This window comes from Saccostrea cucullata, unplaced genomic scaffold (assembly GCF_032062105.1).
Source record: "Saccostrea cucullata isolate Sc308-1 unplaced genomic scaffold, CSIRO_AGI_Scuc_v1 ctg174, whole genome shotgun sequence".
Taxonomy (NCBI): domain Eukaryota; kingdom Metazoa; phylum Mollusca; class Bivalvia; order Ostreida; family Ostreidae; genus Saccostrea; species Saccostrea cuccullata.
The window spans coordinates 320,544-338,981 of NW_026931824.1; the positions used below are offsets into that span (position 1 = coordinate 320,544).

Below are 18,438 nucleotides of genomic sequence, written 5' to 3' on the forward strand. Positions count from 1 at the left end.
GTTAATGTATAAATTTGATAAAAGCTGAGTGCTTCATAACCCATTGGTATGTTCTTGTCTGACCTATTACAAAATACAATTCAAATCGATGCGTATTGTATTCATGAATATATCATATTTAAGAAAAAGGTCTTGTTCATATCGGGAAGGCTTATAACATCCGAAATAATTGTCAGATCAAAAAGTAAAATAGGAGGTCACAATGGCACTATGCAACAAAAAGTCTGTGAAAGTCTCATGAAATTTCATTTAGTCGTACAAGAAGAGTTAATTGCGGATAAGAGATGGGTACCCCTCCATATCATAGAAAGAATTGCCATGTTTTGCTATGGTAAACCCAAAAGATCAAAAAGTTAACTAGGAGTAGGGCTGTGTATTGAGCCAAAAATTTCGATACGATACGATACAATATTTTTTAAAGCGATATGCGATTTATTGGATTCTAAAATAAATCCATAAGAAAAGGCTTCTAAATTATTTAATGCATGAATTTCATATCAACTAATGTTTTATTACCCATTTTAAAGTTCTTGTCCCATTGTCATTACAAAAAAACACTTCAAATAAAAACTTTGAATGACACTTAAATCATCATGTTTAAATAAAATTCTCTTTGTATTTTGTAATAATTATAAAATTGTGTTATTTCCTTACAAATTATATAATTATTGAACAGTTTTAATTAAAAAAAATCAAAATATAATCTTTGATTGAAATTCCCATCTTTTTAACATAATTAGAAGAAAAATTGTCTCTCCGATACTTATTGGAAGTTATTTTTCGATACGATATTTTTCTTGAATATCGATACGTATCGATATATCGATATATTGATACAGCCCTAACTAGGAGGTCACAATGGTTCTGTGTAAAGGAGATTCTGTATAAGTCTCGTTAAATTTCATTCAGTGGTATGAGAGGAATTGCACATATGAGACGGGTACCCCTAAGAGTAACAGACGGACGGACATTCAAAAAGGTGGACATCCCGATTACTATTTATCCTTTTCAAGCGGAGGGTATAATAGACAACTCGAAACTTAAAATCCCTAACTCCTGTCATTTTGTACAATTATTTATAGCAAACAAGATGTGTTTGTGAAACATTGATGCCTCCGTATGGCAACATAGCGAAGATTGAACTTTTCTTAATTGTAAATTTAATATGTTGGTACCCAAAGTAAGGTCTCACAAAAATTACAACTGTGAAATATAAAAGCCCTAGCACCACCTGTTCAAAAGTTATGGCCAAGGATAAGTTTTTGAAAGGTAGGTCAAACTCCAGGGTCAAGGTCAAAAGGTCAAAGTTGTTGGCTTCTAAAGAAAGATATTGTCACGAGGATTACATGTGTGAAGTATGAAAGCCCTAGCCCTAACCGTTCAAAAGTTATGGCTAAGGTTTAAGTTTTTAAAAAGTAGGTCAAACGCCAGGGTCAAAGCTCTTGGTATCCAATATGAAAGGTCTTGCCACATGGATTAAATACATGAAATATGAAACCCAAGCCCCAAACAATCAAACGTCATGGTCAGGTTTGTTTTTAAAAAGTAGGTCAAACTCCAAGGTCAAGAACAAAAGGTTATTCGAAAGTTATGGCCAAAAAGTTTGGAATGTTTGTGTAAAAGTATATCAAACTCCAAAGTCAAGGTCAAATTTGGTGGTACCCAAAGAAAGGTCTTGTCACAAGGAATACACATGACGTGAAATATAAACGTCAAAGCTCTATTAAGGTCAAGATCTAGTAAATGAAAGGTGCCTACAGATTTATCAAATTTGAGAAATAAATTCCTTTATTGATGCTTTACAACTTTAGTTTGGTCAAATAAGGTGTTTCGGGGCATAATTTGTAGGTAAACAAGATTAAAAACTGTATTTTAAACTGTCATTTTCAATGAAAAATTAAGAAAACCAGTCATAAATATGGGAGTTTTTTCATAATCGGACAGATGAAATGTATCCAGATTGCCTACAGTCTCTCAGAAAACAGTAATTAGTATGTTCATGGCCTCTTCTTTAAATCAATATCAAATTTAATATAGGTATCCGGTTTACTTTTCATATGATTTAAAATTGAATGTCATAAAAATACCCTTTTTTCTACATAATTCTGCTAAAGCTGTAAAGTACGGGAAAAAGAAAGTTGAAATTGATTATGACGTCACAATGGATCAAGCACTAAAAAATTAGTCTAAAGTTATTTACTAGACCTTGACCTTAAATCAAAAGCTATGGGCAAGGATAAAGCTTTTGCGGATAAGCAGGCAGATAGACAGACGGATGGACACGACAAAAAAAACTATATACCCCGAATCTTTGACTACAGGGTGCATAAAACCCTCCCCTTTACTACAATGGTAGTAGCTACTATGCACTCTCCGCCTTGGAAGTGATCAATATGAAACGCAAATATGATATCTCGTCTGCAACAGATGAGTCATCCAGAAAAACCAAGAATTTTTTAGAATTATCACGCAACGGTGTAAATCGATTTGGATAGCTACATCTGTTTACAGAAATAAAGATTTTCAATCAATTTACACCAAATGGGTCTCAAAATATCGGGAAAATTATTAGCTGTGTATAATTTCGAGATATTCATTTCTAGGAGGATGGGCCAAAGAAAATGAACGAAAAAGAAAAAAGAATAGTTCAACGTCTTCATTACAAATTAATTACGAACATACGGACAGAGGAAATTGCGCCACTGTTATACTCAAAAGAAGTTATAAGTGGCAATTTCTTAAGTGATATCCTCCATAAAAGTACCCCCAACGCCGAGAAAATGTCAGCTCTTTTGTTTGAGGTGTGTGATCGTTGTTCAATGCCGGACTTTGTTGAATGCTTGGACGAAGCAGGATATGATTTTTGGGGGACAGAAATAAGGCTGTTGATAGAAAAACCTGATAGCTCTCTTCAGATTCGAAATTATGCCAGACAGTCTACCTCTCAAAATTCCTCTTTTGTGGATAGTTTTGCAGAAAAAGTAAAGTTTAAGATTCTTAATGCAGAGGCACGAAACTTCAAGTGTGATTTTAAACGCTGGGCCAAGCGGTTACTGTATAGTCTGCGTCATGGCCGACTCTCTTTATCCGAGTCTCGTCTGCAAGCCGATTGTTGCTTTATACTGCTCGACTCTCTGGCTGTCATTGAGAGAACTCACTCCTCAGACAAGGATAATCTCTGGAAATCACCGGTGTTTCCCGAAATGGAATATCTGATATCTAAAACTTCTAACCCTATTTCAAGTAGAATACGACATCATGCTCGATACGGCGTCGCTCTTTTTCTTGGAGGTAAAGATGACGAAGGAGAAGAATATATTGAGGCAGCTCTGAAGGACGCCAAAACATTTCTACAATCAGGTCGTGACATCGGAAACTGCATATTTGCACTGGTCAATTTTAAATTAAATCAATTCAGGAAAAGGAATGCCATGGATGGTAAACAAAACATTCTTAATCTTATAGAAGATGGAATTGGGTATTTTCAGAACGAAGATGATGACACTAGAAATAATTGGCGAGGGGTGTATCTTGACAAGAAAATATCTTGCCATTTGGCTCTTGACCCTACAGGACGAGCTATTACTAATGTCCCGATTTCGAACGAAGATCTAAAGGTTGCCAAGGAATGTCTCTGTGAAATGGCCAATCTGAGTAGGAAAGACAAACGAAGAAAAATTCATTTTTATCGAGAACAAGCATGTTTGTGCGAAAGAGAATCAGAATTTTGGATTGCGAAAGGCTATCTATATCAGGCTTTGGAATTATGTAAGGAGGGAGGATATGAATCCGAATTGCACATTTTAGAACAAGAATTAGGAGAGCAAAGCTCTAATTTGACAATCAATGACAATGTTACACCATGCATGACAGTAGATTTGACGTGGGACGATGGCTCCCAAAGTCCGGAGGAGGATCAGAATGGGGGTTGTTTATCAGAGACTGCTGCTTCACATGGCATATCAAACGCATGTATGTCAGAAATATCTCATAAATTAAAAATCGAAAACAATTCTTCAACAGAGAGTGATCTAGTAATGGATGGGTAAATAAACATATACTTATATTTGAGTTTATGTTAACTATAGTTCTAACTCATGGGGTATATATGTTGCTCTTTTAAATCAAATAACAGACATATGTCAAAATTTAAATATCGAAAACAATACGCTTACATCTTTAAAAGATAGTGATGTTTTATTTGTTAAATGTTTTTAAAAATATTAATTTAATAATTTTTGGTATTATTTAATTAGTTATTAATCACAAATTAAAATTGGTATCGATAATAATGATTTTTTTTATATTTGTATAACTAAAACAGTTCTTCCAAAAGACACCAAAGTCAATGACCTTGTGACCTTGACTGTGACCTACAAGCTAAAAATAGCTTTATCGATTTTTTTCAATAACTTTAACCTATCTGTTTTATAAATAAAAAATTCCCATATTAAAAAACATGTATTATGGGAAATTTTTATATACATAAAAAGATATGTTAAAAACTTCAAGCGCCTGTGCATCATTTTAAATTTTTAAAGATTAAGTATATAAATGTATACATTGTTAACGTTTACATTGTTTTTATTAATGTTTAATAATTACATGGTATAAGGGTGTTCTCTTTAACGCATAGTTTTATTATTCTCTTTGTTTATATCTTATTTGCATAAATTGTTGAAAAAAAATTATTTTTATGTTAATATTCAAAAGTTGTTTGGTAAGTCTACATGTGTACCTTAAAAGCTTTAGAAGAGAGTGGCTGGCTGACTGTATGAATACATTTGAAAAAAATGAAAGAGATATAAAAGATTCTCAGATTTGATGCCTTTACCTAATACTAGTATTTCAAAGATATCACCATAAGTTTCTTCAACACAAATGGTTCATCGCTATACATATGTAGCTATACAACAATTGAATGAAGAAAAACCGCAAGGCATAGCAGAGTAAGAACTCAATATTTAACAGGAAAAAGAACTAGCGAATCCGGCCGACGCGTTGTTATCATAAAAAGGATTCTTACAGTAGTCTACTTATATTTCATTTATAAAAAAGAGCACGCCTTTATATCACTAACATGCAGTTGCGGAAAATAAACATCACACAAGGAGTTGGTATTTCCTGCGTTCAAGGCCAAATGCAGCTAAATACATGTATATCTTTCTATTGAACACTTGTATACTTTATGCAAGACAGTGCAAGTTAGTATGCAGACGACTTTCTGAATGGAAATATTTTTGAAAGGGATTATTAAAAAACATTCCGAACGGTATAAATACCAATGAGCTGTATTGTACTTTATTCGAAAAGTAAACATTATGTGGGACCGTTTTCTGTTATAATTTCGGATGTGAAAAATGAATGACATAGAAAAAGGAATATTGCGTGGCTTTTATCCTATGTTTATAGCTACTATACGTGCGGAGTTAATTGCGCCATTGTTATACGCCAAGAAAATAATTAACTGGAAGCTGCTAAACAGAAGTTCCAGTAAGGATTTAACAAATGTCGCAAGAATCACGAGTCTGCTACGCAAGGTGAGACGACGATCTTCTATGGAGGACTTTTTGGAATGTCTGAACAAAGCAGGGTATGACTTTTGTTGTGAAGAAATAAAACAAAGTCTTCAAGTAAAACAAAATGAAAATAACCAGCTTTGTACTTTTACCAGACAGCCAGGCACTCAGAGTCTGTCTTTTGTTGATAGTTTTGCAGAGAAAGTAAAGGTAAAAATTCACAATTCTGAGGCACGAAATTTCAAGTGTGATTTCTTAAGCTGGACAGAACGGCTTTTGAATCAGCAGGATCTAAGTCAGTGTTCTCTCTCCGAGACGCGTCAAAGAGCCGATTGCTGTTTTATACTGTTAGACTCTGTTGCAGTTATTGAGAGAACTCATTCAGCGGACATCGAAAATCTCTGGAAATCACCGGTATTTTCCCAAATGGAGAATCTGATATCTAAAACCTCTAACCCTATATCAAGTAGAATACGACATCATGCTCGATACGGTGTCGCCCTTTTCCTGGGGGGTAAAGACGAAGAGGGAGAGGAATATATAGAGGCAGCTCTGAAGGACGCCAAAACATTCCTGCATTCAGGTCGTGATATCGGAAACTGCATGTTTGCACTGGTTAATTACAAACTTAAAAGATTCGCTAAAACAAAATCCGTTAAGGATAAAGAAGACATTTTGAAACTCACAGAAGAGGGGCTTGGTTATTTTCAGAATGAAGACGAGGGCATACGAAACACATGGCGAAGAGTTTACCTTGACAAGAAAATATCATGTCATTTAGCCCTTGAACCTTCAGGACGAGTAATAGAGAATGTTGACATTTCAAGTGAGGACATGAAGGCAGCAAAAGAATGCCTCTGTGAAATGGATAAAGCAGTAGAAGTGATGGACAAAAGAAGGAAAGTCCATTTTTATCGAGCAAAAGCTCATCTTCACAACCTGGAATCAAATTTTCGAATTGCAAAAGGTTATTTAGAAGAGGCTTTGGAATTATGCGTAGAGGGAGGGTACGAATCTGAGCTTTGTGCTATAAAAGAGGAACTAGGTGAACAAGCAACTCCGGTTACCCAGAGTGACACTGCCATGGATTTAGATTTGACGGAATATGCAGAGGGACATGCTGTAAAAGACGTCAATTTAATGAGTGAAATTCCTAGTTCTCTTCCTAAGACTAGTTCATCTATATCAACTCTCGTTAATAAATGTATCTCAGATTTATCAGGGAAACTAAACTTCAGTAATACTTTGATGCCCTCCTCAGTCAAGAGAAAGTTGGACACTGATGAACTTTATGCCAGATATAAGAAAGTAATTCACAGGAGCTCGTGCGATACGTGATACACAAGAAAAAAAAATTAACCTTCGAAAAAAATTAATATGAACAGAAAACTCGAAGTATGTGTTTTTCATTTGTGTCTGCAACCTCTTAAAATTAAATAGTTCTTAATGCGGCTGTTAAATATCAGCGCATACATTATTTTCTGCATTCTACATCAATGAGAGTTCCTTTACATTAAAGAAGGTGTGGTTTTAGCTATATTGTGAGCTAAAAATGTAATGTCATAAAAAGGTTTTGAAACTGGCTTAAATATTAGTTAAGTGTATGACTGTGATAAATCGGGAAAAAATATGGCACAAAGGATTACTATTCTGAAAATATGACGTCATTAATGTGATGCATTTCTGTATTTTTAACAGAAAAAGCCTCAAATTAGCCAATTTCAAGGGGAATTTTCCTTTAGAAAATCGTGTCCACAGCTGTCGCCCACTTTAATTTTTTGACATATTGAGCAAAAAACAATTTTAAAAAATCACATCTCCAAATCTTTCTGGGCTATGCCCGTAGACAATATTTTCTGAAAGAAAATTCCATTTAAAATTTCAGTATTTATTGCGAAATTAATTGTTCGTTTTCTACCGGTAATAGTCACTGTAACGCAAAGATTGTTTTTATCTATTTGTCGACACTACGGTCGTATTCAATAGATAAGACAGAAAATATTCCATGCGAAGAGCCGACAGAACACCATGGCATTGCAGAGAAAAATCATTATACCGACATTGACAGGTTAAGTAATTGAAGAAATTATGACTTTTATCCAAAAGTAAGATTTCATACTGATACGAAGGTCAATAATTCTTGCTTTTACATTGTCATTATTCAGTAGACACATTAGGTATGATATAACTTTGTCTATTTATTAATGATTCATGAATAACTATTTCGAAGACTTTATGATCCTTCACATGTTCATGTATATTGTGTCTCAGTTGATGAAAAGTATCTTTCTAAATTTAATGATTTAACCATATATGAGATAATACATGTAACTTAACTTACTTTGAAGAATTCTGGATCTTGTATATTTTGTATAGGTTAAGATATGATACATATATTCGTATATTTCTTAATTCAATATTTTGACCTAATGATAATAAAAAAGTAATTTTGCTCTTTGTATTACTATTATTATTCACCTGGCTTGGTATAGTTTTCTAAAGTTTATATTACACTTTTGGCACCAAGGTAACATATTCTGAAATTTATTTTCACCTGTAAACCTTAACTGAGTGTAATATTACTAATATTTTCCAAGTTTATTTCATTTTCCAGTTCTTAGGAGAAAAAATGCTAAGAATTATCTACATTTCTAAACTTGTGACATGATATTAAGACTATTCAAAAGAAAAAAATTGTTTGTATCATCTGTCCTTAAATTCATTTCTTAGTTCTGTCGTGCTTGATTGGATTTTTCGTTTCACCGACTGATGGCGCCCTACCTCCCAGCTGCACGCCTCTCGAAGAACACCCTTTGGACACAGCTGACCCAGGGATCATATTTGGAAGAACCGCGGAGGTAGGGAACAAAGCGTCTCCGGTTAGGACCGGTAATATGCGTCAACATGGACCGCTTCCAACTCACCATTTTGCAACCAATGAAATAAAGAATAACAAACCAATTCCAATGAGGCTGTTCCCTTATGAAGGCAGGTGAATTATTCTGAAAAATTGGGTGTAGCTACATATCAAATACGAGCTAAATTTCACAAATGAAATTTTTTTTCTCGAGTGATGAAGATGGGAAGGAACTTTTACCAATCTTTCAGCAATAATGAATTCCGCTGGTATTGTGTACGACGCATATACAATGGACAGGTGGACAAATCCGGATCGAACGGATTTGATGATGCAGCAATCAGCATGGAAGTCTGGTGAGCCTTGGAACAAATTGACAGACATGGGAACCAACATGCGACAAGTGGTAAGCGGTCCAGACGGGAATCCCGGAGGTGAATTCTCAGGTAAATATGACTAAAACACAGTATTGGTCGCATATGCTGTTTCTACTAGATATTATCATCAAGTTTTCATCCATGTTCAGGTGAGTCCGGTGTCAGAGTAGGAATTTCCGGAAGTTCCGATCCGGTTTTGACAAGTTTTGGAGATCTGTACGCCAACTTTGAATATCATGGCAACGGAGGGAAAATGGAGGTATCGTATACCGTACTATTTTCTTTCGAATACAAGTAACATACGATGTACATTGCAAAGACAATACATATTAAGGTGAAGATGTTCCACGCTTCAGGTGCCCTTGGTGCGTGGATCGGCCTTGCTGACCCATCTTTTCACTAACGCCAATCCCGTTATTAAGCCTTTCTGTTTGTCCAACTTTGCAGGACACCATGTAAATTTCAACTGCCCTTTAGAAAGAACAGGTATGTAATGTCTGTATATTTTTGCGACATACCTCTGTATAGAGACATAATTTATCTGATTATGTCCTAATTTTCATGAAGTATTGGATGCTGGAAGTGGGCATGCTAGCGCCACCTGCTCTGGTGGAACATTGCACCTAAGACTTCAAAACACCAAAAGAATCACAGATGTGACTAAGATACAGTTTGCTGCCAGACCGAAGGCTCGCTGGACTGCCGGGGATCACCCTATGACTAACTGTGATGCCAGAAAGTGTAGACTTTCTAGTGATGGAAAGATCCTGCAAATAGACGTGCCCAATGCTCATGGTTAGATTTCTTTTGACTATCATCTATGTCTTCCAACGTTTACAATCTATTGGAATTCCCATGGGTTCCATTTGCGCTCCGTTTTTAGCAGACCTATTTTTGTATTCATATGAAGCAGAATTTATGCAAAATCTTATGCGTGAAAAGAAGAAAACACTTGCCGTGGCCTTCAAATCGACTTTCAGCTATATCGATGACGTATTGTCAATTAACAATGGTGATTTCCATTCCTACGTCGATACGATACACCCAAGAGAGCTTGAGATTAAAGACACGACAGAGTCTGACACATCTGTTTCATACTTGGATATTTTACTTTAAAAAGACGTTAATGGTAACTTAACAACCAAGCTGTATGATAAACGTGACGACTTTAACTTTTCTATCGTCAACTTCCCTTACTTATGCAGCAACATTCCTTCATCACCTGCATACAGAGTGTATACATCTCAGTTGATTCGATACGCAAGAGCATGCTCTACGTATAAACAATTTCTAAAACGAGGTAAATTATTGACAAGCAAGTTGACGAAACAAGAATATCAACAGCCTCGTTTAAAGTCATCATTTCGTAAGTTCTATGGTCGATACAATGACCTTGTCAGCAAATACAATTTATCATTGAGTCAAATGCTGACTGACGTTTTTCATACCAATTGTTAGTCCATTATTGATACACTGAATTGACGACGGATTTTCCCGTTATTTCCTGACAATGGTGACAAGGAGCACACGACGGGTGTGACCGGTAAGCAGGGGATGCTCACTCCTCCATGACACCTGATCCCACCTCTGATGTTTCGGAGGTCCGTGTTTGCTCTGCTCTTATTTTGTATTGTTTTATGGACTTTGAGATTGAATACTGTTCGTTGTCTCCATATCCTTCCTTATGCAAAACCATTAACAATGGTCCTTAGATTATTTAGGGATTTTGAAGTTAAGGTGCTCCATTGATCAATGTTGAAATGCGTTCATTCTTTGAAAATCTTGGGTATTTTCCGAAGAGAAATTATGTACATAACTCTAATGAGCAAGAGTGCTTCTTCCGAACTTGTGAAATCCATGGAACACTTCATCGTGTCTTCTGGAGATGAGGGGGCTCTTTGTTGCTCAAGAGAAAATGTGTTATTTTTTAATAAAGATCTTCATATAGCTCTGCTCCCAGAATTTTTTAGCAGACAAAATAAATACATAACTATAATGCATGGCTTCCAAAATTGTGAAATTTTAGATCTTGTGGGTGAGAATTTTACTATTAGGACACGGAATTTTATGGGCATATTCTTGATTATATTAATTTTATCAAATTTGATCCAAACCCTCAAAACTAAATTTCTTGCCGTTTGCCTGTGTATGCCAAACTTGGTTGGCATTGGATTATAAATCATTGTATGAGTTCAAGCGGGTTCTGAGAGTGTATCGTATTCTTTATGCTGCTAGAATCTGCATGCTTGATAGAAACATTGCAAAATTTATATTTGCTATGTCAATATTTTGAGCAGGTGTTATGGCGTTTGCTTTTAACTACGTTGGTCACTACGTCACTCCTTGGGATTGGATAAATCACCCGGAAGAAGTCACGTGTCATAGTCGACGCAGCGAAAAAAGAGCTGGGGGTCATATATCGTTACATGCATCGTGTGACTCCAACAGGAATCTGCAGCTTGATGTTGACCTTGGTCACTATAACATCCCAGGTGTTGACAAGGTTGTTTAAGCATGTACATTTTGATTACATTACTTGTATCCATTGACATGGCAGTAATTCAATGTAATGTTTTTCAGTTTAATATGTCAAAACAAAAATAAGGCTCAATATAAATATCAAATCTCCATTCATATTCGATTTTAAACTTTGAAAATGGCGATATTGCATGACCTTTAATAAGTAAAATGCTATCACTTATTTATACCTTAATGGTCACTAACAGATTCAGTATGCTGTTGAGCCGGAGAATGCCTGGGGGAACCCCCCACCTATGCGCACCTGTAACCCCACCCTCTGTACCCACACCGGAAACACCGTCACTGTCAAACTGCGAGCACCTGCTCAGAACATTAAGTAAGGAGAAAGCAAAATATAGGCAAAAGTTTACATTCTAATCTTCTTATGCGACCGGAAACTCTCATTTAGCTGTAAGAAGTATATCTTCATGCTTTATCTATCGAAAAAAGGAAGTCACATGCAAACAGCATAATATGAAAATGTGTTATACTTTCTAAAGAGAAAACTTTTACATGTACTGTTTTTTTGTTTGCGACTTGAAATAATTGCTATGTGGGAGACTTCTAAGTTGAGGAAGTGTCTGTTTCTTACTTGAATATTGTACAATAAAAACAGTTTTTAATCATTTGATGATGATCTATTATCGAAATTCTAATGTAAGGAAAAAATTTCAATTTGAAACTGTGATTAAAAATTTAAAGTAATTAGTCTTCAATTGCTAGCAATGTTCCAATTTGCTTATAGACTTGCAGTCAACGTCATAGGTTACGTAACCCTTCCACACTCTTACTGGATAGAACGCCCATATAGAATGGTCTGTGGGGGACCTGACTTAGGATCAACGGCTTCAGGTAATAAAGCTATGAAAACCGGAAACATATACATGTGTAAACAAGAGGTTGAGTTAATAAATGTGAAGACAGCAATGTAATGTAAGGGTTCTGTCTGAAAGAAATATGACTTTATTAAGAGTAGTACTCAAACCATGTATGCAACTTGGTGTTTACCTTACATCACAATAGGAATTTTTTTATATCCTGCATTCAGGTGGAAGTCACGTGACTCCAGCCCCGACCCTACACTCCATCACCACACCCCCTCAACATCAGACACACTCACCTCACACGATTCGGACGACTGCCTCTTCCCGACCTCTAACCCAGGGGTCGAAGTTTATCATGGAACTGAATGAACCAGGTGATGAATTACCAAACCAAACAAGAAAATTCTTACTGTATTTCCAAAGTCCAGTCACCCCGCACATCAACGAGGTCGACAATACAATAATTTTTACTCCTTCAAACGGTGGTCATTACTCAGGATTCATGCAGCTAGCTTATTTAGGAGCGGGTCCAAGGGGAGATCACTCAAATGATACAGTTCTAGACAGGTATCTTGGGGTGTATTCCTATAAGCCTAAGGCGTCTTACTGCGTCAAGAATGACCGAGCATATGCCAGTTTTGATTGGAATCCCAACAACCAGTTTTCCTATCAGTCAGCAGGAACGCTTCTCATGATCACGATGCCACACCATGTATGTTAAAGCATTTTACGTACATATACATGTACGCTAGTATTTCAAAGGAAGTTTTGATAATGAAGAGACCATATTGACAAAGAAAACCTTCACTTCAAAATAAGTGACATTTAAATTATGATATGAAGGAGAATGTCTAAAAAATATTATCTTAATTTTTCATTGCAGGCATACATCTTAAAAGATCATTTTGCAGCAAATTTGCGGTCTACAGTCTATACGTTCAAGGGTTTTGAGGGAGCGAGCTGGTTATTAGACATGGAGGCACCACGTGCCGCTATGGAACCCGATCCTGCTGCTGTACAGGCTATAAAGGCCAACAACCAACATCTTCAGGTAGTTCTAGCCCTGGATTCCACAAACTAAGGTCAATGAAATAGTACCAATTATCTACCTTTTCGCCAATGCTACTAAGGTATTTGAAGGTCGTATTTTCTACCATCTACTAGTAACATAAACATCCTTCATTGTTTTTAGAGATGGATTCATGCCTTTTTAGTCTATCTCATTTATCCTTTGTATGAAATTCTGCAAGCTATTGAGACGATGGGTGCATCCTTTGTATACAATCCCTTTGATCCTTTACAGAACACACTGCAGGCTATAGAGATGGATTCATACTTTTGTAATCAATATCTTTGATTCTTTTTAGGACATCCACGTCCTGCAAGATATACAGAGAGGGACACATGCCTTTGTAGTTAATCACTTTGATCCTTTGTATGACTTCATATCAGCTCAAGAAAGGGATGCGTGCCATTGTACTTTATTTCTATGATCCTTTATAGGATCTACTGCAAGTTATCGGGAGGGATACATGCTTTGAATTTAGTATCTCTTATCATTTGTAGGAGATCCTGTACGCTTTAGAGGGGGTGCATGCCATTGTAGTCAATCTCCTTGATCCGTTCTTTATATATTACGTTGTATCAGCTATTGAGAAGGATTCTAAGTTAATGCCTTCGTAGTCAATCCCTTTGATCCATTGTAGGACATCCTGCATGCTATAGAGAGGGATACCTCTCAAGCCAATCTGGAGTCATACTGCTCTTTCTCAGACAGTTACGGTGTGGGAAAGGGAATCGGCATGCATGCTCGACTGGCTAGCATCTCACGTGCATTTGGAACTCACCATTACCAATCTCTGGACGGGAAAGTCAGACATTGCTTAGAAAAATGGCTTCGCATAGACGGTAATTATTGTGAAGGAAAGATTTTCTTCGGGGGCTGAGCCACGTAAATAAACATGCAATACAAATTTGTACTATCTCTTCTGCAGACTCTCTTCCAGAGAGAAACCGATTCCATTATGACACTGTGTGGGGTGGACTTTTCCTTCGGGGTGAGGATGGGGAAGCCCACTTCTACACAGACTATGGGTTTCCCTTCTACAATGACCACCACTTCCATCTTGGGTACTTTCTGTATGCCCTCGCCTATTATGTGCGTCACGACAAGGCCTGGGCTCAGCGTACGTTATTTGTCAGTTTGGAAGTCATTTTAAAAGTATCTTTATTGATTCAATAACTTGAAAGTCTATAAATTCTGTAAGCTAAAAACTAAAAACTGCAACATTGTGGTGGATAACTCTAGATCATTAGGTCGTATTCAACAGCTCTAAATGACTTTCTTTGCTTTTTTACCCATCTTAAGAACACCGACAGAGAATATATGCCTTAGCACGAGATGTAGGTAACCCTAGTTACAAGGACAAATTTTTCCCTGTGGTACGCCATAAAGACATTTACATGGGGATATCGTGGGCGAGCGGTGTGGGGCCAGGGCTAAGGCAAGAGGAATCTTCCTCAGAGGTGATAATTTTAGAATTTAAAGAGAAAGCGATGTTTTCAAACGTTCCTTTGGAGATTAATTTGCTCGTTATTCTTATATAAAAAGTGAAGTTTTTTTCTTCGAAAAATCGAATCCTGACTCATTTTTATGAGGCACAATAATCTAAAATGAAACTGAAATGTATTTATATAAATGTAAACAATTGCAAACGCTTTATTTTAAAATAAATACCCTTTTAGTCGTTAAACTGCTACCATGCACTGGCTGCTTTGGGGGACGCTTTGGACGACCCCATTCTGCGGGGTACAGGACAAGTGATGCTGGCCCTTGAGATTGCCTCTGTTCGGGAATACTATCACGTGCGCGACCACAACTTCAACCAATTCCCGCCAATTTTGCAGAAGTTTGGTGTGGTCGGTCAAATAGCCGAGGACAGTTTCTACGTCTACACTTTGGATTGGGGCTGTGACCCTAATGTGTTTCCCATGAGACACGGGTGTTTAGTTGGTATTCAAATCATCCCAATCACGGCAGTATCCAAATATTGGATGGACAAGGTAAACGTAAAGGAATGATATTCCGATGATTTGTACGTCACAAGTTTCCCGCTAACTCTATCAGGGTAGTGCTGTTGATGTATAATTATTGCAGCCCGGAGGACCGGGCTGCTCTATACATATAAGTTTATGTGTTGGTATATGGGGATTGGGGTGGGAGTAGTTATTTAGAATTAAAGGTTTTCTAAACATCGAAAAGATTGTTAATCAGAATGTCCTTTCCGTTCATAAATTACGAGATACATAATATATTTACTTCCATAAAGTGAATCTGTAAAAATATATATGTTTTTCATATTTGATATATAAAGTTTCTTATCGTTAACTTTCGAAAAAACGACAGGTCCCTTTTTTTAGAACATCGAATTTTACTTCTCGGATAAAAACGTACTCTGCACAGTTCGTGTTTTATATTCTAAAATTGAAAGTGAATACACTCCGGGCTGCTCTATACATATAAGTTTAAGTGTTGGTATATGGGGATTGGGGTGGGAGTAGTTATTTAGAATTAAAGGTTTTCTAAACATCGAAAAGATTGTTAATCAGAATGTCCTTTCCGTTCATAAATTACGAGATACATAATATATTTACTTCCATAAAGTGAATCTGTAAAAATATATATGTTTTTCATATTTGATATATAAAGTTTCTTATCGTTAACTTTCGAAAAAACGACAGGTCCCTTTTTTTAGAACATCGAATTTTACTTCTCGGATAAAAACGTACTCTGCACAGTTCGTGTTTTATATTTTAAAATTGAAAATGAATACATTTTTAAATATAGGTGATGCATGAGTCTAACTTCAATTTATATTTTATGCAGCCAACATTTACTTGAGGAATTGATCAAGTTAAAAATGGTATCGTTTTTTGATTGATTTTTAGCCGGCTACAAGTTTTCAAAATATTCGCTTCTATCGTCTCCATCAATTAGACGCATGCCTTTTCACTAGTTTTGAAGAAGCGGTTTGATGATCAAGACTCATTTTCATTGTTTACTTTATATATTTCCCGGGCGACAATTGATGGTTACATCAATGTTTTCTTGTTTCCAAATATTTTGAAGGATTGGGCAAAACACATCCTACAGACTTGTGATTGGGCAATTAATCCGTCTCACGCCACTGATTATAACCTTGCGAACCCTAAAGACCTTCGTGACCTTACTACTGTGAGTAAAATTTTAAGTGATATAGTGTCATTGATTGGTGCCATTTCAGTTTTGATAATGGTGCTCTATTTAGTACATCAAGTTGAAAGAAAATGATGTATTGAAATGTCGCGTGCATATAATACCCCTGTGTAGACCACCCCAGTGCATAACATACATATATATTGCGTTTATCAAGATAAAATATCCTAACTTAGTATTTAGAACTATCTTTTTGGAAATCAGTTACTCAAGTTTTAAAATCTTTCTAATTTATTCATTATACCGGTAGTTTTTTTTTCTTTTCAAATTTTAGAATTCTCATAACTTTGAAAGAGAAGAGAAAATATTATAAATTTATTAATACTATTGACAATTTCTTTTCGTATATACAGCTTGATGTATATTGTCAGTATCATTTTCTTTGTGATCTTAATGCATGATGTTTTATTTGCAGGGTTGGAAAGCGTTTTGTTATGCTGGTATGGCACCATTTGACGAGTCACACAAAACCGCCGCTGCCAACTATCTGAAAGACAAATACCCACGTGACTTAGTAGGAGGGACGGGTGCAGCTAGCACATTACTCTTTATATACGAAAGAACCTAAATAATAAATCTTTTTAAAAAAATATTTCTAGTTAGGAGGAATTTAATTTTTAAACGTCATCTTATTTTTGACCAGTACAAGGTTTATGCAAAAGCGATGGTATGAATCAGCGTGACTACTAGTATTCATTTTTATTAACTATAGTACGGTTCATATAAAATACTCTGCAGCAACAGGTCTATGCTCTAGGTTTTGTCATATCTTAGGCCCAACTCATAAAGTGGGAAAAAACTTCATTCTAAATTTATAGTGTGATGGTTCTGGGTTGCCAACGTTTACTTTTTCAGTTTGTTTTACATTCTTATGCAATCTATGACACGCCAAATTCACAAAAATGAACGAAACATAGTTTCACAGTCGATAAACTAGGTTTACGGATTGTAAACTATATAGTTAACAAACTTAATCTATTTTTTACATCTGTAAACCATAGTTAACGGGATAATCTGTGTTTCAGAACCGTAAACTATACTTATAACACTGAAAACAGTCATTTGCGAAAATATAGATTAACGATGTTAACTGTAGTTTACAGTCCGTAAACTATAGTTTACAACTGATAAACCTAGTTTATCGACTGTGAAACTATGTTTAGCTCATCTTTGTTAATTTGGTGCGCCATACTATATAGTTCACGGTTTGTAAACTATAGTTTACAGTCGATAAACTTTATCAACTGTGAAACTATAAGCTCATGTTTGTGAATTTGGCGTGCCATAGCAATCACATGGTATAAGAGTTGTGTATTCTCACCTCCCCCTTTTTTCGTTTGAAAAGGGGAATATAAATACGATGAGATGGTTTTTCATTGCATTTTGGGGCTAGGGCTTCCAAAAGCAAGTCATTGCTATTACAGAGACACATAGCAACAGGGGGGAAGGGGGGGGCGCCCCTTTTTTTCCCAACAATACTTTTACTATTGAAAATGTTCATTGAAATACAGGTCCCCCCAGTTAATACTACGGTAAAGTAATATAAGGGAAATGCAGTATTGTATGCAAAAAAGTTTGTACTGAAAGAAGTCGGCATCTGAAAAAAGTTGGCCTCTACACCCCCCCCCCCCCACCACCACGAAATAGAATTTTCGAATTTGGGCAATGTTCTTTTTTTTTGGAGGGGGGGGGGGGGGTTGGTTGGTTGGTTGGTTTGTTACGAAAGCCCAATAAGCTCTTTTTCGTTAGTAAAAAAAAAAAATTCGCGTTATAACGCGAAACTTTCGCGAATAAACGCGTATATATATAACGCGAAACTTTCGTGTTATAACGCGTAACTTTCGCGTTATAACGCGAAACTTTCGCGAATAAACGCGTAACTTTCGCGTTATAACGCGTCATAATATGCATATAGCAATGTTACTAAGGAACATTGATCTTGACTGACAAATTAGAACATGAACACAGACGGGAACCTTCAGGAACTTATTTATAAAATATCATTTCCTCAGAAGATGTACTGGAGAAATAATGCGAGAATAGGATAGCTTAGTCATCAGAATACTTTTTTAAAACCTTACCATTG

General features: G+C 36.1%; 3 protein-coding genes across 5 annotated transcripts; all 3 read left to right on the plus strand.

The window, feature by feature from the left end:
* The first annotated feature begins 2,489 nt into the window (after positions 1-2,489).
* Positions 2,490-4,049, plus strand: LOC134233619 (uncharacterized). Its single transcript, XM_062715596.1, has one exon. It carries the CDS (start codon positions 2,622-2,624, stop codon positions 4,047-4,049), a length of 1,428 nt encoding a protein of 475 aa, XP_062571580.1. The 5' UTR covers positions 2,490-2,621.
* A 1,080-nt stretch (positions 4,050-5,129) lies between these two features.
* On the plus strand, positions 5,130-7,089 carry LOC134233643 (uncharacterized). The gene has a single exon (XM_062715632.1). It carries the CDS (start codon positions 5,361-5,363, stop codon positions 6,855-6,857), a length of 1,497 nt encoding a protein of 498 aa, XP_062571616.1. The 5' UTR covers positions 5,130-5,360; the 3' UTR covers positions 6,858-7,089.
* Positions 7,090-7,199: 110 nt separating this feature from the next.
* Positions 7,200-16,978, plus strand: LOC134233642 (uncharacterized). 3 transcript variants are annotated; one of them, XM_062715631.1, is made up of 17 exons: positions 7,200-7,587; positions 8,250-8,507; positions 8,628-8,822; positions 8,903-9,012; positions 9,110-9,239; positions 9,321-9,548; positions 11,051-11,256; positions 11,480-11,610; positions 12,019-12,125; positions 12,322-12,809; positions 12,981-13,148; positions 13,804-14,005; positions 14,092-14,283; positions 14,466-14,623; positions 14,843-15,160; positions 16,227-16,331; positions 16,768-16,978. In XM_062715631.1, exons 1-17 carry the CDS (start codon positions 7,548-7,550, stop codon positions 16,918-16,920), a joined length of 3,189 nt encoding a protein of 1,062 aa, XP_062571615.1. In that variant the 5' UTR covers positions 7,200-7,547; the 3' UTR covers positions 16,921-16,978. The 3 variants fall into 3 exon arrangements, with proteins under 3 accessions (XP_062571615.1, XP_062571613.1, XP_062571614.1); XM_062715629.1 differs by having other exon boundaries at positions 7,203-7,587; positions 8,250-8,511; positions 11,048-11,256; XM_062715630.1 differs by having other exon boundaries at positions 7,203-7,587; positions 8,250-8,511.
* Positions 16,979-18,438: the final 1,460 nt, after the last annotated feature.

Bases quoted from the DNA above. Each gene is read 5' to 3' on its own strand.
- LOC134233619 (XM_062715596.1), top strand. From the start codon at position 2,622: ATGAACGAAAAAGAAAAAAGAATAGTTCAACGTCTTCATTACAAATTA.
- LOC134233643 (XM_062715632.1), top strand. From the start codon at position 5,361: ATGAATGACATAGAAAAAGGAATATTGCGTGGCTTTTATCCTATGTTT.
- LOC134233642 (XM_062715631.1), top strand. From the start codon at position 7,548: ATGGCATTGCAGAGAAAAATCATTATACCGACATTGACAG. The intron at 8,823-8,902 runs GTAAATATGACT...ATCCATGTTCAG, and splicing joins TCCCGGAGGTGAATTCTCAG to GTGAGTCCGGTGTCAGAGTA. The intron at 13,149-13,803 runs GTAGTTCTAGCC...GATCCATTGTAG, and splicing joins CCAACAACCAACATCTTCAG to GACATCCTGCATGCTATAGA.